This window comes from Bufo gargarizans, chromosome 4 (genome assembly GCF_014858855.1).
Source record: "Bufo gargarizans isolate SCDJY-AF-19 chromosome 4, ASM1485885v1, whole genome shotgun sequence".
In the NCBI taxonomy this organism is placed as follows: Eukaryota; Metazoa; Chordata; class Amphibia; order Anura; family Bufonidae; genus Bufo; species Bufo gargarizans.
In genome coordinates, this window is record NC_058083.1 from 245,868,322 (window position 1) to 245,893,184 (window position 24,863).

Sequence of the window (24,863 nt, forward strand, 5' to 3'; positions counted from 1 at the left end):
TCTCACCTCGTGGGGTGTCAATGGTTCTGAGAAAGGTGAAAAAGCATCCTAGAACTACACGGGAGGAGTTAGTTAATGACCTCAAATTAGCAGGGACCACAGTCACCAAGAAAACCATTGGAAACACATTACACCGCAATGGATTAAAATCCTGCAGGGCTCGCAAGGTCCCCCTGCTCAGGAAGGCACATGTGCAGGCCCGTCTGAAGTTTGCCAATGAACACCTGAATGATTCAGAGAGTGACTGGGAGAAGGTGCTGTGGTCTGATGAGACCAAAATAGAGCTCTTTGGCATTAACTCAACTCGCTGTGTTTGGAGGAAGAAAAATGCTGCCTATGACCCCCAAAACACCGTCCCCACCGTCAAGCATGGGGGTGGAAACATTTTGCTTTGGGGGTGTTTTTCTGCTAAGGGCACAGGACAACTTATTCGCATAAACGGGAAAATGGACGGAGCCATGTATCGTGAAATCCTGAGCGACAACCTCCTTCCCTCTGCCAGGAAACTGAAAATGGGTCGTGGATGGGTGTTCCAGCACGACAATGACCCAAAACATACAGCAAAGGCAACAAAGGAGTGGCTCAAGAAGAAGCACATTAAGGTCATGGAGTGGCCTAGTCAGTCTCCGGACCTTAATCCAATCGAAAACCTATGGAGGGAGCTCAAGCTCAGAGTTGCACAGAGACAGCCTCGAAACCTTAGGGATTTAGAGATGATCTGCAAAGAGGAGTGGACCAACATTCCTCCTAAAATGTGCGCAAACTTGGTCATCAATTACAAGAAACGTTTGACCTCTGTGCTTGCAAACAAGGGTTTTTCCACCAAGTATTAAGTCTTTTTTTGTTAGAGGGTTCAAATACTTATTTCACTCAATGAAATGCAAATCAGTTGCTATCTTTTATTTAAAGTTATTTTTTCGATTTTCCTTTTGATGTGCTATCTGCCACTGTTACAATAAACCTACCATTGAAATGATACTGTTCTGAGACTTTTCATTTCTTTGTCATTGGACAAACTTACAAAATCAGTGAGGGGTCAAATAATTATTTCCTCCACTGTATATATATATCAGAATGCAAATGCAATGGTACCTGAAGTTACAATATTAATTGGTTCCAGGACGACCATTGTATGTTGAAACCATTGTAAGTTGAGTAATCGGTTCCACAGCCCCAAAATGTCATCCAAGATAAGAGAAAATGAAGATTTAAGAAAAATATAACATTCAGGAATAGCTGCTGACTAGCAACATTACAGCTATTTTACCAGAGAAGTGGCCTTAATTGGTAGGATCTGAGTCTGAGACATTGTATGTTGAAAATATACAGAACAAACCATTGTATGTTGAAAATATTGTATCCTGAGACCATTGTATCTTGAGGGATCACTGTAATAGTATATTGAGGATTATATTCAGAGAACTAAAACTTTACTTATACAAAAGACATAACCCTTATCATTACTATCATAATTATTAGCAATAATATTAATAAATACTGTTATTACTGGTGCTACTAGTACTACTAATAAATTATAACAATAGAAATATTCAGTGTTGAGCGAACCCGAACTGCAAAGTTCGGGTCCGTACCAAACTTTGCAAGTTCGGGGACCCGGACCCAGACCTGAACTTTGCCGCAAAAGTTCGGGTTCGAGTTTAGTGTTCGGGTCTTTAATAAAGCTTGTTGAAAGGCTGCAGGGCCGCCAATCAACAAGCTTTTAAGCAGTGGGCACTTAGAAGCCATCACAGCCATGCCTAGTAATGGCATGGCTGTGATTGGCCGGTGTATCATGTGACCCAGCCTCTATACAAGCTGGATCACGTGTAGCACCGCCCATCAGCTCTGAGCAGTGCAAGAACAGGAAGCAGGCCGCTGAAGTGAGGGAGAGTGTTAGGAATCTCATCTGGCTATTTATTCTGTGTGTGACCTATAGTGATTTTTTGTGGGTGCAATACACCAGCTTTGCACACCTGACACAGAAATATAATAATTAATCTGGCTGTTAATTTTGTGGGTGACCTATAGCGATTTTTTTGGTGGGTGCAATGCACCATCTTTGTACTCCTGGCACAAAAATATAATAGTTAATCTGTCTGGTAGATCGGTGGGAGACATATACCCATTTTTGGTGTGAGGTACACCTGCACTGCATACGTGACAGGAAAATTAATATAGTTAATCCGTTAATAGATTTATGAAAATGGCACACAGTAATAATACATTTTGCTCACGTGCATTGTGGTTTATGTCTATATCAGTAAATGTAAGCCTAGGGGTTTGGCTGTTGTGCAGTTGTGCATTTTTTGCGATTTAGTAATATCACAAAAGATAAATGAAACATTAAAGTGTCTACACAACAAACATGCAACAATTTAATGCCAAAAAACTGATGTAACATATATAATAAATGTCACCCTATTTTCTTAATTGTAAGCTACACAGAAAAGGTCTATAAAATCATTGTTTTATTTGTTTCAGCTACCAAGGGACATACAATAGGAGTGGTATGGTAATTCTAGACGTGGGATTCCTCAGTGGCTTCAAGTTAAGCCCTACAGGTATTCCCACAACTGATATTCTCAAATTGGTGGAACCACAAGATGATAAAGTTTATTTGTACTTGGATTCGGTGAGTTTTCAAATGTTAATTGTTATTTGTTAGCAAATTGTTTTATTTTACTGGTAAAAAGAATTTACAGTCTTAAGCCTCATTCACACATCAGTGTTCGGTCAGTGATTTCCATCAGTGATTGTGAGCCAAAACTAGGATTGGAGCCTCCACAGATATAAGGTATAAGGGAAAGATCTGCACTAGATCTATGATTAGAGCCGCTCCTGGTTTTGGCTCACAATGACGGATGGAAATCAATGACCGAACACTGACGTGTGAATGAGGCATAATTCACCCTCCATCACACTAGCAGAATTCTAAACTCCCATCACATAAAACCATTGTCATTTCTCAGAATGGGAATTCTTTACATTACTCTAGTCATCATTCTGAAGCACTTTAGAAAAGTCTTGTAAAGCTTCTCTTAACCAAAGTATTCAACAATAGTTCACCAGAATTTGGTTCAGTGATATTGTAGAAAGTGCTGACCTTGGAGCATAGACAAAAAAGATAATCTTCTGAGACTGACAATCTTCTGAGACAGTTTTTCTTATTAGGCCTGAAAAAAAAAAAAGCCTAAAATACCATAAATATGCACCAGAGGCAATGGGGGAGATATATCAAGACTGGCAGATCCTAACAGAAGCCTCTTAACAAATCAGGCTCATCTCTGCCCTGCGCCAAAAACTGAAGTCTACGCCAGCGACAAGGCTGGCGTAGACTACACCTATAACTTCCACCACTTTCTGGCAATAGTTATAGTAAATGATATACCACTACTATTCTCCAGCTGTATATCCGCATGTCATTTTCCCTACTGCACCTCCCTCCTCGTGGTTTTCTCTTACAGCGGCATTAGTCTGATGAAGGCGCATAGTTGCCGAAACGTTACCCTGCCGCAGCAACCTGCACTGAACAAAATAAACAAGTTGCATCCGATATTGTTGAACTTGAGTCTTTGTATTTATTGATGTGAAGGGGTGGGAACCCTACTCCAGCAAAATACCCACTTGAGTGCTACAAGGTCTCTGCTCGTAAATGAGGCAGTGGCATGAAGCGCCACTTTTCGTAGCACTTCTGAAAAGTGCAGAGAAGCTCAAAAAGTTGCAAATTACAGCACACACATGCTGAGCGCCATAATGTGTGACTTTTTATCACCATAATTGTGGCATATAGATGTTGATAAATATCCCTCATTGTGTGGGTAGAATAAATGTAATCCTTTTACTGCCAAGAACATATGTAATACGTCATAAATTTAAGCTTAGATCTTGGTACCTGTAGCCAGAGTATTCATTCTGCTGCACAGATCAAGCCACTGTACCACATTAGATCTCAAAATCCTACCTTTCAGGTGACACCTTATACTTCATATGCTCAAAGGGAACCAGTCATGTTGAACATGGTGTCTTAGCTGAAGGCACCATGTTGTAGAGCAGAAGGAGCTGAGCAGATTGATGTTGTATGGGAAAATATTGAGTATAACTTGTAATTTTATTCATTTACATTCCTGCTTATTTTTGGCTTTGAAGTCAAGGAGGCGGTCCTATCAGTGATTAATAGCTTGTCCTGTCTGACTGTGTACGCAGAGATAGCTGTCAACCACTGATAGGACCTCCTCTTTTATTTCAAAGCCCCAAATAAGCAGGAATTTAAATGAATAAATTACAAGCTATACTGAATATTTTCCCATGCAACTATACATCAATCTGCTCAGCTCATCCTACTGTATAATAATAATCTGCTGCCGGATTATTTTGCATTTTCATGGCGACAGGTTCCCTTTAATATTTAAGGTCCAAAATTTGCTGTGCCGCATTCATTTTAAATCAGCAAGAAAAACTTTACTCAATAGTTTTTTGTCTCTGTAAGGGGCAATGGGAGACCTGAAACGGCAAGTGACATCAGAAAGAAAGATCACATCCTGTTGCTCTCCTAGTCTCCAGTCACGCAGAAACATTTCTTCATGTCACCACCCCCTCTACTAATCAAGGAATATATGTGTCCTCTGACTACACAATTGTTGAATCTGTGAATCAAAGATTTAGTCATGTCTGGATCATGGATATTTTAAGTCTGTTGAATTCTGGTGAATATGTGATGATATGTACATGTAAAATGTAACTCTGAACATCTTAAACTTTTATTTGTACTAGGCTTTGTGCACTGAGTTACTGCTTGAGCCAGATATTTACTCACAAGCATTTATTTGTATGTAACACTTTGATGCAAAATTGCTTGAAGGCACCAATCATTGTAAAGTGCAGGTTGGCATTTTCAAAATGCTTGAGATGTCTACTTTCTGAATATAGAGTATATAGGTTTAGGGGGTATAATATGATTTGATGTTGAGGTACTGCATACAAAATTGGCAAGAGACTTACATGCAGAGGATTTTTAATTATATGGACTCTAAGTCCATATATTTATCCCACTTTGGTTTATTATTTTATCATATGAAGACTATAAGCAAAGACTGTTTTAATATTTCACTTATTTCTCTTAGGTTTCCACTGATAAGGTTTGTATATCTGTACCACTGGTCCGTTTTACAAGTGTTGCAAGTTCTCAAGATGCTGTAGTTACTATATATGAATATTATAATCCCAGTAAGTACAAATGATTTTTTTTTTTTTACTTTTATACAGTGGTTACTTGATATTATATGATGTTATGCTTCATTCTCATGAGCTAAATGGCTGTAGTTGAGTGAAGTACAGTCAATTTCAGCTTGTCAAAACCGTATATATGTTTTACCATATTTTGTGGTTTTGTAATGCAGCTTTAGCCCACATAACTTCTACAAGTGAGACAAGGTAAAATATGGATGTGTGCATGCCCCATAGAAATGAATAGGACAGTGTGCCATCCACAAAAAATGCGAATAGCACAATGAAGAAAAATATGGATATGTGCGTGAGCCCTTATTTTGTAAAAATAAAAATAGCAGTAGCATATCAATTGTCTTTATCAGAGGTAGTTATAATGTGGACATTGATGATGATCATTTGGATCTATACAATATTTGTTTGACCAGGAAGAACTATCAGTTCCTCGGCAGAAATCATTGATGTGGGGCACTTGAGCTTAGGAGCTCCATGCACTGGGTCTGTAACTTCAAATAGTAACAGTATAGACATTGGGGCACATTTACTACAGACTGGTGCGTCGTAAATCAGTTTTGTATGAAGTCCATTGGAGTAAGATGTATCTAATTTATTAAGAGGAACAGACCTCTTAATATATACGGTGGATATAAAAAGTCTACACACCCCTGTTAAAATGTCAGTTTTCTGTGCTGTAAAAAAATGAGACAAAGATAAATCATTTCAGAACTTTTTCCACCTTTAATGTGACCTATAAACTGTACCACTCAATTGAAAAACAAACTGAAATCTTTTAGGTGGAGGGAAGAAAACAAAATAAACTAAAATAATGTGGTTATAACTGGGGATGTAGCTGTATTCAGAATTAAGCAATCACATTCAAATTCATGTTAAATAGGAGTCAGCATACATCTGCCATCATTTAAAGTGCCTCTGATTAACCCCAAATAAAGTTCAGCTGCGTTAGTTGGTCTTTCCTGAAATTTTCTTAGTCGCATCCCACAGCAAAAGCCATGGTCCACAGAGAGCTTCCAAACCATCAGAGGCATCTCATTGTTAAAAGGTATCAGTCAGGAGAAGGGTACAAAAGAATGTCCAGGGCATTAGATATACAATGAAATACAGTGAAGACAGTTATCATCAAGTGGAGAAAATATGGCACAACAGTGACATTACCAAGAACTGGACGTCCCTCCAAAATTGATGAAAAGACGAGAAGAAAACTGGTCTGGGAGGCTACCAAGAGGCCTACAGCAACATTAAAGGAGCTTCAGGAATATCTGGAAAGTACTGGCTGTGTGGTACATGTAACAACAATCTCCCGTATTCTTCATATGTCTGGGCTACGGGGTAGAGTGGCAAGATGAAAGCCTTTTCTTACAAAGAAAAACATCCAATCCAGGCTACATTTTGCAAAAACACATCTGAAGTCTCCCAAAAGCATGTGGGAAAAGGTGTTATGGTCTGATGAAACCAAGGTTGAACTTTTTGGCCATAATTCCAAAAGATATGTTTGGCGCAAAAACACTGCACATCACCAAAAGAACACCATACCCACAGTGAAGATGGTGGTGGCAGCATCATGCTTTGGGGCTGTTTTTCTTCAGCTGGAACTGGGGCCTTAGTTAAGCTAGAGGGAATTATGAACAGTTCCAAATACCAGTCAATATTGGCACAAAACCTTAAGGCTTCTGCTAGAAAGCTGAACATGAAGAGGAACTTCATCTTTCAGCATGACAACGACCCAAAGCATACATCCAAATCAACAAAGGAATGGCTTCTCCAGAAGAAGATTTAAGTTTTGGAATGGACCAGCCAGAGCCCAGACCTGAATCCGATTGAACGTCTGTGGGGAGATCTGAAGAGGGCTGTGCACAGGAAATGCCCTCGCAATCTGACAGATTTTGGAGTGTTTTTGCAAAGAAGAGTGGGCAAATCTTGCCAAGTCAAAATGTGCCATGCTGATAGACTCATACCTAAAAAGACTGAGTGCTGTAATAAAATCAAAAGGTGCTTCAACAAAGTATTAGTTTAAGGGTGTGCACACTTATGCAACCATATTATTTTATTTTTATATTTTTTCTTCCCTCCCCTAAAATATTTCAGTTTGTTGTTCAATTGAGTTGTACAGTTAAAGGTGGAAAAAGTTCTGAAATGATTTATCTTTGTCTCATTTTTTTACATCACAGAAACCTGGCCTTTATAACCGGGGTGTGTAGACTTTTTATATCCACTGTATATTGCATCTTGTACTGTCCATATGCCACAAAATAATATCTAGTTATCATTTAGAAGCAGTTTTCTGGCATGAAACATGGCCCCTTCCACTATGCCTCACAAAAAACTAAAAGTGGCAAGTGGCGGAAAGTCTGATTTTTGTCTGAAATTTTTACAAAAAAGTGCAACCTTTTTTATGCCAGAAAACTGCTGGAATGGCGGTAGTGGAGGGTCGGTGATTATAGGTTTTTATAACCTGTAATCGATGATTATAGTGTTTTAAGCCGCACTAAAAACTCTGCTACCAATCTGTTTTTGTGCTGGAGAACAACTTTAATACCTTTTTTATTTCATTTGAATACTTTGTTTTCTCTTATATCAGGAAACACAGCAACACAGACATATAATTCTCTGACAATGAAAAACTTATCATATTGTGACTTCTGCGGATCCAACTGCAATCAGTGTAAATCAAACGTGCCACCGCCAGTGAAACCTAAGCCCAATAGTTCTACCAAACCTACATTCTACATGCTGTATCTCTGCGTCATTCTTATTTCTTACCTAGTGTAATACATTATCACATAGCCATATCAAAACTACTAAACTCTTAAAATTTTGATGAATATCTGCTAATATATTTATTCTACATCTCATTTTATGAAAATATATATGTATCCATTAATATAATTCTTTAATATGATAATATGATTCTTTGTTTTGTGATCCATTCAATAAAGAATTTTGTATTTCTATGCATCTATATGATCTTTATATAGATACACAATAAAACCACACACTTCTTTACAAATAAATGGAGTGCAGTATTGTTTTAAATTATTTATAACAGGGTAACCCTCGTTTTACCCCCTTCATGGTATCCCTGTGTTCTGCCTATGTATTTGTTATTGCCTTGTTGGTATGTCCCCACTGCTGCCACTCCTAATTGAACTGATCAACTGTTTTACATTGTTTTTTTGCCCTTTTAATTGGCCATGTCCAGGGGGCTGCTGTTTGTATTATGTTTTACTACTCTAAAAAAAAGAATAGCTTTTAAAATTTGAAAACTGTTTTTTATTTTGTAGTCTGCAGAGCTTTTTTTGAAGGGCGAGCTGTAGTTTTTATTAGTATCACTTTGGGGTAGATATTACTTTTTGATAGTTTTGTAATATTTTTTGAGGTACAAGATGGCAAAAAAATTGTGCATTTTTATCTTTTTTTCCATTCCGACATTAACCGCACACAAATATTGTTCCTTTCAGATTCCCTTTAAAGTTATCCTTTAAATTAAAATATTGTCATATTTTGTACAAACTAACGGAGAAGTATGATATTTAATCTTGTGGCAACCCCCCCCCCCCCCCACACCCCCAGGAGATATTAGATCAGGGAGGGACCAAGTGCTTATGATCAATTGAATAGAGTGGTGATGTCTTTGTATGTTGAATAGGCAGAAGATGCCCACGGCCACTCTGAACATACAAACTCTGTGGAAGTTATAGCACAACACTTGGCTGTTTCAGGAACTCGCAGTCTGTAGGCTTCTGTCAGTGGTATACATAAGGAAATGCTCTTGTCTCAACATACTGTATACTGATGCGTATTACAAATGTAGTGTGAGTAGACCTTAATTACCAGCAGATGTGAAACAAGTGTTTCATTGCCATAGAGAGGGGAGGGAGCCACACCGATATGCACATTTACATAGTCTATTATTCAGTGTCAGATACCCATCCTTAACGAACACACATTCGGTGCATATCTTAATGTAAAAACAGCATGTCAGATAGTATATGGAAAAATATGAACTTTCTACATTCACTGTAATAACTCCATTAAGTGGAGCCTGAGAGGCTCATATTCTATGGGGCTGTCTCTCATCCCTGCCCTCATCTTCATCTGTCATCTTCTCGAACACATACTATTGATCTGTATGTGCCTGAGATTTACAGCCAGGGGTGGACTGGCCGTAGAACCTACAGGGAAATTTTCCAGTGATCTGATGCCCACGGGCCTCCTCATGGGCGCAGGTTGGTACATAATGATATGATGCACTCAGCATTAATTAATGCTGGGAGCATCAGGTACTTTTGCACTTGGCCGATGTCAAGGTCCTCAGAACAATGGTAGATGGAAATTTCAACCTGACCATGGATCCATCACTCCTCCAGTAGATCTTCTGTTCCTCTATCTACTTTAAACATTGCCAAGCTCAAGCTACATTCCTGTGTTGACGTATGGCGAGTTCTCCACTCGAAGACAAGGATTTTACTTTTTTTTTTTTTTTACCACAATACACAATATGTATAGCAGACTGGATATGTTTTTTGTGTCTTAGCTTCCACTAAGGGTACGGCCACACGGTCAAGTTTCCTGATGCAGTTCTGGAAACGAAAAAAAATCAGGAGAGGTTGATACAAGAAGAGAAAGTGCAAAGGACAGACATAATCTTTTTGTTTTTTAAATTCCTCCCGGGTTTTAGCTTCCAAAATTGCTTGCAGAAACCTGAACATGTGGCCGTACCCTTTCCACCTTGCGGGGCGTGGGTGGGGAAGCGGGCAGGCCTAGCTTCTTTATCATTTTCCAGCAAGGGGGCTGGCATAGAGTTAAGTCTGTCATAAAGCCTGCTGAAGGAAGTGCCAAACTTATGTAGAGGCCTGCTCCTCTATATAATCTTTATGATTCCTCCAGCAGCACAGGTAACAGTAACAGCTATTTGGCGTGGGTGCCAGGATTTGGACCCCCGAAGATGTCATGATGATGACTAGTGTAGAGCGCGAATATTCGAATAGTGCTATAATCTTCTTTGTCTAATAGTTGTCATTTTTTTCTCATCTGAAGTTCAGATTGGAAAAAAATTACAACTATTAAAAAAAAAGATTATAGCACTATATTAGCTAAATTGCTCTATATTAGTTTTTTTCAAATATTCGCTATATTGCTATATATTCTTGTTTTAGAATATTACGAATATTCAGAAAAACGAATATAGCACTATATTAGCTATATTGCTCTATATAAATTTTTTTGAATATTCGTCATTTTTTTCCATCTGAAGTCATGATTCCTCCTTGCTTAAGTAACTTAAGCAGAGAGGAATCATGACTTCAGATGGAAAAAAATGCCGAATATAAAAAAACTTATATAGCACAAAATTCTATAGTGCGATATATTTGTTTTTGCCCCACGCCTGTATTGAGTGCGTAATATTCGCATATTAAGTGATCATTACCTTCCCGATTTTTCGAGTAAAAAAATGCAAAATATAACGAATATTTGAATTCGCGGATATTCAACAAATATTCTACAAAATATTTGCGAAATATTGCGAATTTGAATATGACCCCTGCCGCTCATCACTAATAATGACCTGTCCTGAGGATAGGTCATCATTATCTTTACCTGGATTCCCCTTGAAGGAGCTAAAGTGGCACTATACTTTCATTAAACTTTTGATGTGTTATACAGACCTATTAAAAGTTTAGATTGGTGAGGCTATGAGCGTTGGAACACCCATCGATCTCTAGAACAAGAGAAGAGAAGTGCCTGCTTAGGGTGCTTTCTCCGTTTTCCAGGAAAAGAAGTGAGATGGACTCAATGTAAAGTATATGAGCCTATCTCACTTCTGTCTTGTACAGCAAGGAGAGAGTGCATTAAGCGAGTACTTCTCTCCCCTTGTTCTAGAGATCGGTGGGCATCCTATCAATCAGAAACCCCCACTGATCTAAACTTCTGTCTTATAACATATCAAAAGTGTAATGAAAGTGCAGTGCCACTTTAAGAATGTGTGTTAGGTTATGAAAACCCCATTAAGAGGTTAATAAAAGGTTTTACAGATTAATTTACATAAAACGTAAAAACTTTGGGGTAAAACGTAAAAAACTAAGGGTTTGTCTGCTTTATAAAAATCAATTTTTAAATACCCTAAATGCATTTTGAGTTAATAAAAGAGGAGGCTGCCATTCAGAATTTCCTTCCATCATCCGTAGGACAACATGGCTACAAAGAGACACCAGGGGGCCTCTGTTGCAGGTTACCTAATATTTGCATGCAGAGTTATCTTTTACTGTACAATGATGGGCCCCATGATGGGCCCCATGATGAAATGTGGCGGACTCCAGTCAGGTGGATCTGTAATAACTTGAATTCCATTATTTTGCTCTTATGATGGAACAGGAAAACGGAATTTGCAATGCAGGTGTGAACTCAACCTTACCTCGCAGATTTCAGTTGATCACATGAAGTCCTAGGAGTGGGGCTGTTTCAGATCAGCTTATCACTGGGGGACCCTTCTAACTAAATGATATTCATGAAAGCAGACATCCCCTTTAAGAACTAACATATAGTTTCTGACTGTTGGTCAGTAAACTTCTTTCACTGTTATGGGTTTGTGTGGAAGTCGTATCAGCTGTAGATGCTTGTTAGAAATGGTCAAATCCTTTTATTGTTATGCTATGTAAATTATGACTTTATCCCAGACACTTGCAAAATAACAGGTGAAACTGAATCCAGCACAAGACTGGGTAAAAGTGTTCTACTTCCTTTAGCCGCAATTGTTATGTATATTTCACCTGACTCAGCAGTGTCAATAAAGAATGCCTGAAAGACATCAAAGACAGAGATAGCCATGCAAAGCACACAAACATACAAAATGTCTTTTAGATAATCGGGTTCTAGATTGTGGTTTCCCACCTTTCTTACCTTGAGAGCCACATTCAGCTCTTAGAGATGGTCATGAGCCATACATGATATGAAGAGATTGTAGAAGCCCAAAAAAAAACAACAATAGAAAACAGCTTGAAATGGTTAAATCTGTTAAGTGGGAGACCTGGCACTGCTTGGTTTCTGCTAGTCTTTCAAAATCTGGATTATAATTACTGACCTCCATATGCCTGCAGTCATTCAGGTGGGCATCTGTCAAGTGGGTTCCATATTTAGACTTCAATATTTTTATGGCTGAAATTCGATTCCCTCTGTAGTGCCCCCAGTAGTTATAATCCCCCCTATTGTCATAATACCCCATCTAGTAACAGCAGTAGATATAATGCCCCCTATAGTGCCACTAATACTTATAACATCCCTTCTGGCACCAGCAGTAGATATAATGTCCCCTATAGAGCCCCCTGTAGGTATAATGCCCCTCAGAAGTGTCCCCAGTAGGTATAATGTCCCTCAAAAGTGAACTCAGAACGTATAATGCCCCTCTGAAGTGCCCCCAGTAGGTATAATGACCATCACAAGTGCCCTCAGTTGGTTTATTGACCATGTAGTTCCCCAAAGGTACAATGCCCCTCAGAAGTGCCCCCACTAGGTACAATGCCCCTCTGAAGTGCCCGAGTAGGTATAATGCCCCTCTGAAGTGCCCGAGTAGGTTTATTGCCCCACAGAGGTTCTCCAGTAGGTGTAATGTCCCTCTGAAGTGCCCCCAGTCGGTTTAATACCCTTTTGTGCACCAAGTAGGTATAATGCCACTCTGAAGTGCGTCCAGTAGGTTTTGTGCCCTCTGTAGTGCCCCCATCAGATATAATGCCCCTTTAAAAATCCCCCAGTAGGTATAATGCCCCTTAGAAGTTCTCCCAGTAATTATAATGCCCCTCTGAAGTGCCTCCAGTAAGTTTAATGTCCTCTTTTAATGCCCCCAGTTGGTATAATGTCCCTCAGATGTACTACCTTTATGCATAATACCCTTCTGAAGTACCCCTAGTAGGCATAATGGCCCTCAAGAGTGTCCCCATTAGGAATAATTCCTTATGAAGTGCTGCCAGTAGTGTTAATGCCCCTGCAGTTCCCCCAGTAGGTATAATGCCCATCAAAATTGCCCCTAGTATGATTTATGCTACCTGTAGTGCCCCAATAGGTATAATGTCCTTCAGAAATGCCCTCAGTAGGATACGTGCCCCCTGTAGTATCCCCATTAGGTATAATGCCCATAGTGGCCTCAGTACATCAGTACATATGGTACCCACCTATAGTTATAATGCCTCCCCATATAGTGCCCCAATACCACCTTTTCTGCAGAGTGAGTTTAAAAAACAACAACACAATACTCACCTGGCTCCCTTGAACCATTACATCTGTGATATTGGCCACAGGTCTATTCTGGCCTGTGACCTGAATTGCCAGCTTCTCCATCCAGGTGCGCTGGTTCAAAGGAGTCAGGTGAGTATTGTGTTGTTTTCTTTTTAACTCACTCTGTGGGGCAGGTGGTACTGAAGCAGTATGTGGGGAGGCATTATAACTACAGAAGGGTTACTATATGTGCTTGAGCCACTATGAGGAGGATTATGTCATAATTAGAGATGAGCGAATTTTTCTCAAATTCGATTCGCGGGTTCGCAGAATTTATTTGGAAAAATTTGGTTCGATCTGAATTTATTTGTGGTGAATTACATTAAAAAACTGCTATTTCCTGGCTGCAGAGAGCCTTTATAGTGGTGTAGAACACTGTGCCTTGCAGTAACACGCATATGGAGTCGGCTTTGGTAGTGAAATAATACTGTGAGTCTATATGACATGCAGATGACAGGCGTCGCTCAAATAACTCAAGTATGAACTCAGCTTTACAGGTCGATGTTAGCGCCAAGAAGAAGCGCTCTCCTTTTACACCGTCACCAGCTGATTCCACATAGATGTCTGCAGAACCTGTTCTAGTACGCGCTTATGCAAGTAGCGTAATATACAATTATACAATTCACAATTATACAATTTTGCCAGTAATACACGGCAAACTGGGCTTTAGAATATCTCACTGCATCGCAGAAAGTCAATTAGGCCCCAATTATTTTCTATTTTTACACAAAAGGCTTTTCAACAGGTAAGTGCAACGATGAACGGTGAATATATTTGTCTTTCGCCAGTAATACACAGCAAACTGGGCTGTCAAATATCTCACTGCACCGCTGAATGGCAATTAGGCCCAATTTTTTTTCTATTTTTACACAAAAGGCTTTTCAACAGATAAGTGCAACACAGGACGGCGAATATATTTTCATTTCGTCAGTAAGACACAGCAAGCTGTGCTGTAAAATATCTCACTGCACCGCTGAGCAGCAAAGATATTTTTCCTTTTTCCACTAATACATGCAAAAAAGGGCTTTAGAACAGATAACTGCACCACTGAGCGGCAAATATATATATTTTTTCCACTAATACATGGAAAAGGGGCTTTAGAACAGATAACTGCATCGCAGATCAGCAAATATATTTTACTTTGGCCACTAATACACGACAAAAAGGGCTGTAATTTTCGTACTTCACCACACAAAGGCTAATAAGTCCTTTTTTCCCAGTAATACAAGACAAAAAATGCTTTAGAACATATAACTGCACCGCACAAGGGCAAATAAAATGTAGAAATATTTCCTTGTAACAACCCCTGTTAATGCCTGTATCAAACAGCACTTGCTCCCCAATAACAAGAACGGTTTGCTGGAATTATAGAGCTGTGTAATGGCAATTTGTATCCCCAGTCAGTGCAGCAAGGTGAAATATGATTGTTCCTATTACCCAGGCTGTCACCTCCCCGAATGAACCCCGGTCTCCATAAATGCTGTGCATTGATCCCTCCCTATCCTTTCCCTACACCTTGAATAATCTTTACCTGCACTTGTAAATCTTTTTTTTTTTTTTTAGCACAATGACCTTTTTTCCTATAACTGTCCCTGGGGCCTGCAGACGTCTCTCCCTGCACTCTCCCTACACTGGTAAATGCCAGAATCTAAGATGACTGTGCTATTTATAAGGGATGTGACATCACAGGGTGGGTTGGCTGCTGATTGGCTGTATGCAGGGGCGTAGCTAGAAATGACTGGGCCCCATAGCAAAAAAAAATTATGGGCCCCCCCCGTCCCGAATCTCCCACATACCTCTCAGACCTTGCAGCCACATCCGCAGCTCCTCATGCACTTGCGATGGTTACGCGTAGGACTGAGCACAGACAGTTGGTCACTGGCAACGCATTTGTGTCAGTGTAGGAAATGTATGAATCTAAGTGTGGGTTCACACCTGAGTGTACTCTGTATGCACTTTTTTCAGGCGTTTTTATCGTGCGTTTACAGACGCGCGAGGAAACAAATGCCCATTGTCGCGCGTTCCCGCTAAGTCTATGTGCGGGAACGTGCGACAATACGCCCCAAAGAAGCTCCTGTACTTCTTGGGGCGTAGGGCTTTTTACAGTGCGTTCGTACGCGCTGTAAAACGCTCAGGTGAGAACCATTCCCATAGGGAATCATTGGTTTTTGCCTGTTGAGCGTTTTACAGCGCGTAGGAACGCGCTGTAAAACGCTCAGGTGTGAACCCAGCCTAAATGTCTGTGTATTAAAGAAGATTGTTAAATTGTACAGGGGTCTGTAACACAGGAAGGTGAAAGTACATATCGTGGGGTGTGTATGTGTATGAGACAGAAGGTAGGGATGTGTATCTTGTGTAGTTTAGGTATTTAGGGAGAGTAAGGGGTATATATCTAGTGCTGATACATGTGTAGGTGAAGAGTGGCTCTGTATCAGCACTAGATATATACCCCTTACTCTCCCTAATACCCAAACTACACAAGAGACATATCCCTACCTTCTGTCTAATACACATACACACCCCACAATATGTACTTTCACCTTCCTGTGTTACAGACCCCTCAGATAGGATTCGGTGGCTGTGTCTTTGCCAAGATCCCACTAACCATTACCACAAATGCAGCTGTGCCTGCCAGGCTTGAGCAGGTATATGTGTGAATATGGACTAGGGAAGATGCTGAGATCCGGCGGTACCTCCCTGTGAGGTACAGCCGGATCTCAGCATCTTCCCTATTCACACATATACCTGCTCAAGCCTGGCAGGCGCAGCTGCATTTGTGGTAATGGTTAGTGGGATTTTGGCAAAGACACAGCCACCTAATCCTACCTGAGGGGTCTGTAATACTTGTCCACTCTAGTCTCCAGTTACAGTACTCCACGTCTGACTCCATTCACTGACTGACTGACGCTGCCGCCTGCTGCTTCGGTTGGACACACATCGCAACAGGGACGGACTCAGTCCCACTCCCCAGCCAGCCCTCACCTCAGCCACTTGAACCGAACAACACGGTGAAGCCGTACCGTACTGCGCGCGCCGCCAAGCCACCCACACTCCAGCTTCCTTGTACATGCCACTTCGCCTCCTACACTTCCGGCAAACCACAGCCCATACTGCCTCTCTGCCTCCGGCTCCTATTCCGACCGCCCCCTATCACAGCGCCACGCCCGGGCCCGGCCCACTCGCCACATGGTTTTATATCATTATTTTTTCATCCTCAGTCGGCGGCGGGGGCCCAGTGGCGTAGGGCCCCATAGCCATTGCTATGGCGATCCCTACGCCACTGGGCGCATGGGTGCTTGCCCTGTAAGAGCCCAGGGAGCTGTTCATACCCTGAGGACTAGGGGAGAGGCCTAGCTAACAGCAGGTTGCAGCATGCGAGGAGAGACAAAACAGAATTGTGGTGGCCTGATCCAATGCAAGGAAGCTGAGGAAGATCGACGGGTCCAGGTCAACAGAGGAAGAGCAGATGGGCAAATGTAGGGTTGACTGTCTGAGTGACTGGAGCAGTGTCGGCCATGGTCCACCATTATAATAGTCAAATTTCACAAATCTGGTGCCCACTCACTTTTAAAAGTGACATAAAAACAAAGTTTTGACCCAAATTTATTTTTTTTACTTCATTTTTGTTAACATTATACTGTTTAGTGAGTAGAAAGCTGTATTATGAAAAGCAACATGATCTATCCATGGGGGAGGGGGGGTGACATATCTTTCATTTGAAGGATCAAAATGAGGAAAACGCTTGCATTTAAATGTAGTAATGATCCAGAACAAGACGGATTTTGTTAACGATTGGTAATTATTTAAGTTGAGATCTGTTGAGTGAAAACAAGAAAGCGCGCAGTCTAGGTTAATGTGGTTATTTGGTGCATGATCTTCTGATGTGGTTTCAGCCACTGCTGTTTGTCGATGCAGCACAGTGATGTTCTATCTAGCTAAGGTCAGACACACTTTGCAAGAATTCATTCACTGTTGCATGCTGCTGTGCTACTGTTTCTGCCATTCCTGAGTCTGCAGCAAGAGGGGAGATGAGAGGGGGCTTTACGGCGGCACATCTGTATTATAAAGTACTGTAGAGGCTAGAGGGCCCGGCGGCCGGCCAGAGGCTATTCAAAACTCACCTCGCGCCGCCAGCCACCGCACGTCCGCAGGACCACACAGTCACTGCCGCCTGCCTGCTGCTTCTGAGTGTCTGACTGGGAGGGAGCCGGAGATGCGCGCAAACCACGCCTCCGGGCGGCTCCTCCTCACTCAGTCCTCACCTCACTCAATGTCTGCTTCCGTGGCCGCCCCCTCTGACAGTCACGTGAGCTGCCTACTGCGCTGCGCCGTGCGCACTGCCCCCGGGCCCCGGCACTATTAGATCACAATTTGAATAGGAGGCGGTGGGGGGGCCGTGGGCCCCCCTGGCTCAGGGGCCCGGTCGCAATTGCGACCGCTGCGACCCCTGTAGCTACGCCACTGGCTGTATGCATGGCATTATGGGTGATCCTGCCTTCCCATAGTTCCATTCTCCATATCCTCACATGTGCAGCAGCCATTTTAGGAAAAAAATTTGATTTGTTACCACGAAGCACGAGGAAATTCACATGCAGTGCATATGGAATTTTTTCTGAAATTATGAACTAATTCCACTTCGTCAGCCTCGATTTGTTTATCTCGAGTAATAATTTCAAAACCACCTGCACTGGTTTACTGTCTCATAGGCCATTGACTCCTGTGTCCCACCGTTTGACATAGAACAGCAGCAGTGGGCCTGTCTCCTACACTTGCTCAGATCATTCAAGTGCAGTGCGCAAGCCACACATCAGTGGCTCATGAGCTATGGGTTGAGGATCACTGTTTTATATTATTAAGGAGGAATATTAACACAATATTTTATTAAAAGTGATAAAAATATTACAGCTCACGTTTATTGCTTTAGACACTTTTAGCTTCTTGCTCGACAAGGGGCATGACTTACCGGAAAAGGGAGCATGGCTTAAAGGTTATGTACACCTTTGGGGGCAATTTATTTTTAATCACTGCTTTGTACTTATTTACAGCTAAAAAAACATGTTTTCAATTGGTCTTTATTAAAATATGGAATCCTTTTTTCTGATCAGAGCTGACATTCTCTAGAAGCACCCTGTGGATCTTCTGTCTTTTCTGTCATCTGGGGAGCAGACTGACTCCTTATCGCTGCTCTCTGACATTATAAACACTCATGAAAGCCTGCCATTTAAATTATCTCTATGTGAGTTCTGGAAGTAACTGAGCACTGTACTTGGCTGTCTCTGGAAATCCTTTAAAAATGAATAGAGTGGCTGTGCACAAGCTCAACCTGCCACTCTGTTCATTTTAGGGGGTCTCCAAGGGGTACAGGATCTTTGTTCTTTTGATCGGTGGGGATCCCAGCAGTAGGACTACCACCTATTTAATAGTTAGCTCCTATCTTATGCATACTTACTAACGTTTAGGTTGGTAAAATTGGGGCATCAAAAACCCTGTCTTCAGGAATGCCCAGACTCCGCCTGGAAATACCCACTTATGGGCAGGGTTATTGTTAACTCCACCCATTTTTGACCCAGGATAGTCTGAATTTGCTGGGACTGTCCAATTTAATATAGTTTAGTCCAATTCTGTTTCATATTATTGTTCTCATATGAAATATTCAGCCAGCCATGTAAGTTAGCGTTGAGCGAATCAAAGTTAACAAAGTGAACTTCGATTCCAAATTTCAGGAAAAATTTAATTTGCCATGACGCCAAATTTTCTCGTGGTTCGTAGCAATTTATAAATTTTCCCTGAAATTGTGGTAAAAATGTAAAAAAAATCATACTTACCTCATCCATTTGAGCGCGAAGAGGTCACAGTGGCCATCCCACGCCAAATCTGGAGCAGTGTGACATATGGCATCACCATGCCAGCCAACGTGATGATGTTATCATAAGCCACGTGAGATTTCATGCTGGATTTTCAAGCAAGATGGCTGCGGCGGCCTTTTCACGCTCAAATGGATCAGGTAAGTGCCCAAATTTTTTTTTTAGGAGCAACCCCTAAAATGCTTTAATATTGATCAGCGCATTAAGAATGCGGTATCTGAGAGGTTCAATGATGGGGAGCTGTGCAATCGGCATTCCCTGTCATTGCACCCACTGCTTAAAAAAAATTGCACTTTGTGACAAAGTAATTCATCATAAAGCAATTTGTCGAAGCAGCCGAATCGAATTTTTAAGAACTTCTCTCATCTCTACTGTAAGGCAAAGCTCTAATCATATTTGACCCCATGCATAGTTCCCAGATGTGTTTAAGGGCTTGTTCACATGAACGTATGGGTTCCGTTGCCGTATTGCGGACCATATGCGGATCCGCAATAAACGGACACCGTTCCTTGTGCTTTCTGCATCACGGATGCGGACCCATTGACTTGAAATGGAAGCACGGAAAAGAAACCCACGGAAGCACTATGGAGTGCTTCTGTGGGGTTCCGTACTTCTGTTCCACACAAAGATTGAATATGTCCTATCTTTTTGTGGAACGGAGGGATGCAGACCTATTCAAGTTGAATGGGTCTGGATCCGTCCCGGAGGCCTCACGAATGGAACCCATACTTTGTGTGAACAAACCCTAACACTGTTACGGCAATGTGTGACCTGGCCCTGCTTCATCCAGTGTTAACAGCTGAATCCCGGAGATTAGAGAAGCTGGAGTTCTTTTTAAATAGGGTTAATTTATGTCTTAATGGAACAACCCCTTTAACTGGCCAAATGAATATTTAAATATTAGAATATTTGGCCGACAGCTATTCTTCTCGATTTCTCTTCTCAGCAAGGCCTAGCATGCTCAATACATGTTTTCTTGCCTTCTGCAGTCAGGTGAGAGTGGGCAGACACCCATTAGTGATGAGTGGCATAGGCAGTATTCCAATTTCGCGATATTTCGCGAATTCTTGTCCAAATATTCACCATAAATTCGCAAATTCGAGAATTTGTGATCTCCAGCCATTGTTTCCTTGATTGCAAAAATCGGCAGTGTAAAATATTCGCGATAAATTTGCGATTAGAATATTCAACACTATTTGCGAATACGAATATACTCAACACTAACGATCATACACATTAGATAGTTTGCCGATCTCACCAAATGTGTTTGGCCACTTTTTGATTTATCCATAGGGCACTTAACGTGTGTTCACACAGCCAAAACAACATGTCGCAAAAATCCAAAGTGCATTTGCTCTTGAAACCGTAACAGAAATCCAAGGCGGAACCTCAGTTTTCTGACATAAATTTGTATCTTTTAATGCCATGGGTCTGACCATGGATTAGGCCGATTCAAGAAGTGACGTCATTTCATGGTACAGATTTCAGATCGGCGCATGAAAAAAAAAAAAATGTCCGTATGAAAGGCAATGTTGACTCCCACTTAAAACAATGGGATACAGATTTGACAAAATTTTCACATTGATTTAGTTGCAGAATTTATGCAAAAATCTTTCCATGTCTTCTTTAAGCAGTGCTGCTGCACTGCACAATGTAAACTATATATTATCATAGGACATAATAGGCTTGAGGCAAGGAAGTGAATTATATATGTTCTGTATGGTTTAGAACAAAAAGATCAAGACTTTGCTTCCTTCCTCTGTGCATACCAATGGCATTAAGGCTATCAGGTGTTCCTGTGAAACTGAAATGTGTTATCACGGGAGAGGAAACAGTGTGAGGGTAAAAAAAAGTATACATATACATACATAACTACATACATATATACAGGTGCATCTAAATAAATTACAATATCATCAAAAAGCTAATTTATTTCAGCAATTCAATTAAAAAAGTGAAACATATATTATATAGATCATTACACACAGAGTAATCTATTTCAAGTGTTTATTTCTTTTAATGTTGATGATTATAGCTTACAACTAATGGAAGTCAAAATGTTTTGGCAAAGCCACATGGTCAGGTTTCCTGACACCTTTTTGGAAGCCAAAACCAGGAGTGAAATACAAAAGAGGAGAAGCAGTATCTGTCCTTTATAGTTTCTCTCCTTTTATGATCCACTCCTGATTTTGGCTTCTAAAACTGCATGGAGAAACCTGACTGTGTAGCTGTACCCTTAGTATCTCAGAAAATTGGAATATCATGTAAGACCAATTCAAAAAATGATTTTTTTTTTTTTTTATGTGTAAATATTTTATTTTTAAAGGTATTTTAAGGATATACATTTTGGAGTTACGTCACTCCAAATGAATAATTATAAAGATTTCTCTAAATATCTGACAAATAATATACATATATATCCATATACATATCCAGAAAATAAATAAAAAGGGAATGAAATATTTTTTTCCAATGTAAATGTAACACAAAAAATGATTTTTAATACAGAAATGTTGGCCTACTGAAAAGTAGGTATGTTTCGTATATGCACTCAGTGCTTGGTCAGCATGAATTATTTGATCAATGTGGCGTGGCATGGAGGCAAACAGCCTGTAGCACTGCTCAGGTGTTATGGAAGCCCAGGTTGCTTTGATAGTGACCTTCGGCTCATCTGCATTGTTGGGTCTGGTGTCTCTTATCTTCCTCTTGACAATACCCTATATATTCTCTATAGGGTATAGGTCAGGCGAATTTGCTGGCCAATCAAACACAGTGATACCATGGTTAATAAACCAGATATTGGTACTGTCTGTCCACAGTGTGGGCAGGTGCCAAGTGAGTACCTCCATAATGCTGAGGGGAAGAATGAAGTGCTCTAAACTTTCTTAGTAGATGGCTATGCTGACTTTCGTCTTGTCGACCAACACCAGAAGAAGGCATAGCTCCCAAAACCATGACTGACTGTGGAAACGTCATACTGGACCTTAAGCAACTTAGATTGTATGACTCTCCACACTTCCTCCAGACTCTGGGACATTGTTTTCAGAATATAATGCTAAATGTGCTTGCATCTGAAAACAGGACTTTAGACCACTGAGCAACAGTACAGTCAGTTTTCTCCTTAGCCCTGTTCTGATGTTGCCTCTGGGTCATGAGTGGCTTGACACAAAGAATGCAACAGTTGTAGCCCATGTTCTAGATACATCTGTATGTGGTGGTTCTTGAAGTACTGACTCTAACTGCAGTCCACTCCTTGTGAATCTTCCCCAAATTTATGAATGGCGTTTTCTTGACAATCCTTTCAAGGCTGCTGTTATCTCTGTTGCTTGTGCACCTTTTATACCACCCTTTTCCTTCTACTCAACTTTCTACTAATATACTTGGATAAAGCACTATGTAAACAGCCAGCTTCTTTATCATGGATTTTTTTTGCTTATCCGCCCTTGTGGAGGATGTCAATGACTGCATTCTGGACAACTGTCAAGTCAGCAGTCTTCCCCATGATTGTGTAGTCTACTGAACCAGACTGAGGAACCATTTAAAGTCTTAGGAAACCTTTGTAGTTGTTTTATGTTGATTAGCTGATTAGAGTGTGATACCATGAGCCTATTATACTGAACTTTTTCACAATATTCTAATTTCTGAGATAATGACTTTTGGGTATTCATTAACTGTAAGCTATAATCATCAACATTATAGAAATAAACGCTTAAAATCGATTACTCTTTATAAATAAATCTATATAATATGAGTTTCACCTTTTGATTTTAATTACTGAAATAAATTAACTTTTCGATAATATTCTAATTAATTGAGCTACACCTGTATATACTCACATGAACACCAGAAATGTGCAAGTGAATTCTACACAAATGAAATTCATTATGAGCTTCCCAAAAGATTCTAATTTTGTTCAATCTGAAAATTTTGTGATTTATCCCATACAAATTGTTCAAAATGGTAGCCACCATTTTACACATCAGAAGACAGAGAAGAGAAGTCACCTGCCACCAAAAGGGATCATTTTTAGACTATTTTTAACTACAAAAAAAGAAAAAACATCAAACAGTGCAGAGGCTAACACATATTTTCCTTTTTAACTACATTAAAGGGGTTATCCAGGTTCAGAGCTGACATACCCCCATCTTCAACCCTCCGGCCAACCTGATATGAGCATCGGAGCAAAGGCTTTTTAATTCAAAGGCTTTTTTTTGGGGGAGATCCGGTGACATACCAGGCTCTCCATAGAGACTGCTAGGCGGAGGCTTGTGCCCAGCAGTGTTGCTGGTGACATCACTGGCACTAATGGTCAGGCTTTAGCGTTGCCCTAGCCTGTAAATCGGCTAGGGCAGCGCTAAAGCCCGCCCATCAGTGCCGGTTACGTCACCGGCAACACTGCTAGGTGTAAGCCTCCGCCTAGTAGTGTTAAAAACATAAACAAACAGCCCTTGCCACAGCATTAGAGCATGAAATGCTCCAATGCTAATATGCGGGTAGCCGGAGGGGTGAAAACAACATGAAATAGACACGTTCCTTGTATGACAGAAACATCACGTCACCAGACTTTTATTTGACTCTTAGAAGGCACTTACATGCTCATAAAATAGTGTGCATCAGGCCCAGTGTTTTTTTTCTCTCCATCTCAGTTACCACACATTCCTGTTCTATCTTTGGGATTATTTAGGCAGTGTATGGTAGTTTTTGAAGGGCTATTTTGGGGATTGTGCTACTGTTTTTAATCTTATAATATACAGCTTTATAGCTGCACAATAACACTCTACCTTATTTCCAAAATTGGGAAGTATGGCCAGGCGTTTCCAAATATCTTAACCAAGTCTCGATAAAACAAGCATTAACATACTACTACATGTATTTTATTTAGGTCATAGTTAATAATTACATCAAACCTGTAGTTACATGCACCAGGTACCACATAGGATGCTAGAATAAACAGTTTCACTGCAGGTAGCATAAAACAATAGTGACTGGAAGTAGACAAAAGAAGTGTCCATCTGAGTCTTTGTGTCAAGGTGTTTAGTACCAGTATCAGCAGCCATAGGGCTGGACTTCACACCACAGCAGGTTTAAAAGGCAACAAATTTGAAGAAGCTTCACTCCATATTTTGGGATTAAGACAACAAACACACTGTACTTTTGGATGAAAAGCCAGGATGCATCCCCTGATGAGTCTTTCTGTCCTCTTGTCCATATTTCTGGTTACCTGTGATGGAAGGTGGGTTTATATGATATTATGAAATTGTGTTTTCTGACATATTTCAGCATTTTGGGGATTTTTACATGCACGTTTTTTAAGTATACTACAGTTAAGCTGTTTTATGGAACAACCCATTAGCTATGCTCACTGGTGTACAGTATATATACAAAGAGGCAGAATATGCCCAGAGTGTGGCTGTCTCACGGAGGATTTCTATATTTTAAGACTAAAAGTAAACATCTAATATTCTACCACATACTAATGTATATTTGCCTATA

The 24,863-nt window shown here is 40.6% G+C and overlaps 2 protein-coding genes across 2 annotated transcripts in view; both read left to right on the top strand.

Annotated features, from left to right (window-relative positions):
- LOC122934567 (CD109 antigen-like) overlaps positions 1-8,192 on the top strand; it is a 110,795-nt gene extending 102,603 nt beyond the window's left edge. The window contains exons 31-33 of the mRNA XM_044290137.1: positions 2,482-2,632; positions 5,121-5,223; positions 7,820-8,192. Coding sequence (XP_044146072.1) covers positions 2,482-2,632; positions 5,121-5,223; positions 7,820-8,010 — 445 coding nt within the window. The 3' untranslated portion in view covers positions 8,011-8,192. The remainder of the gene's footprint in view (positions 1-2,481; positions 2,633-5,120; positions 5,224-7,819) is intronic.
- A 16,349-nt stretch (positions 8,193-24,541) lies between these two features.
- Positions 24,542-24,863, top strand: part of LOC122935356 (CD109 antigen-like) — a 45,947-nt gene continuing 45,625 nt past the window's right edge. The window contains 1 exon segment of the mRNA XM_044291121.1: positions 24,542-24,603. Coding sequence (XP_044147056.1) covers positions 24,542-24,603 — 62 coding nt within the window.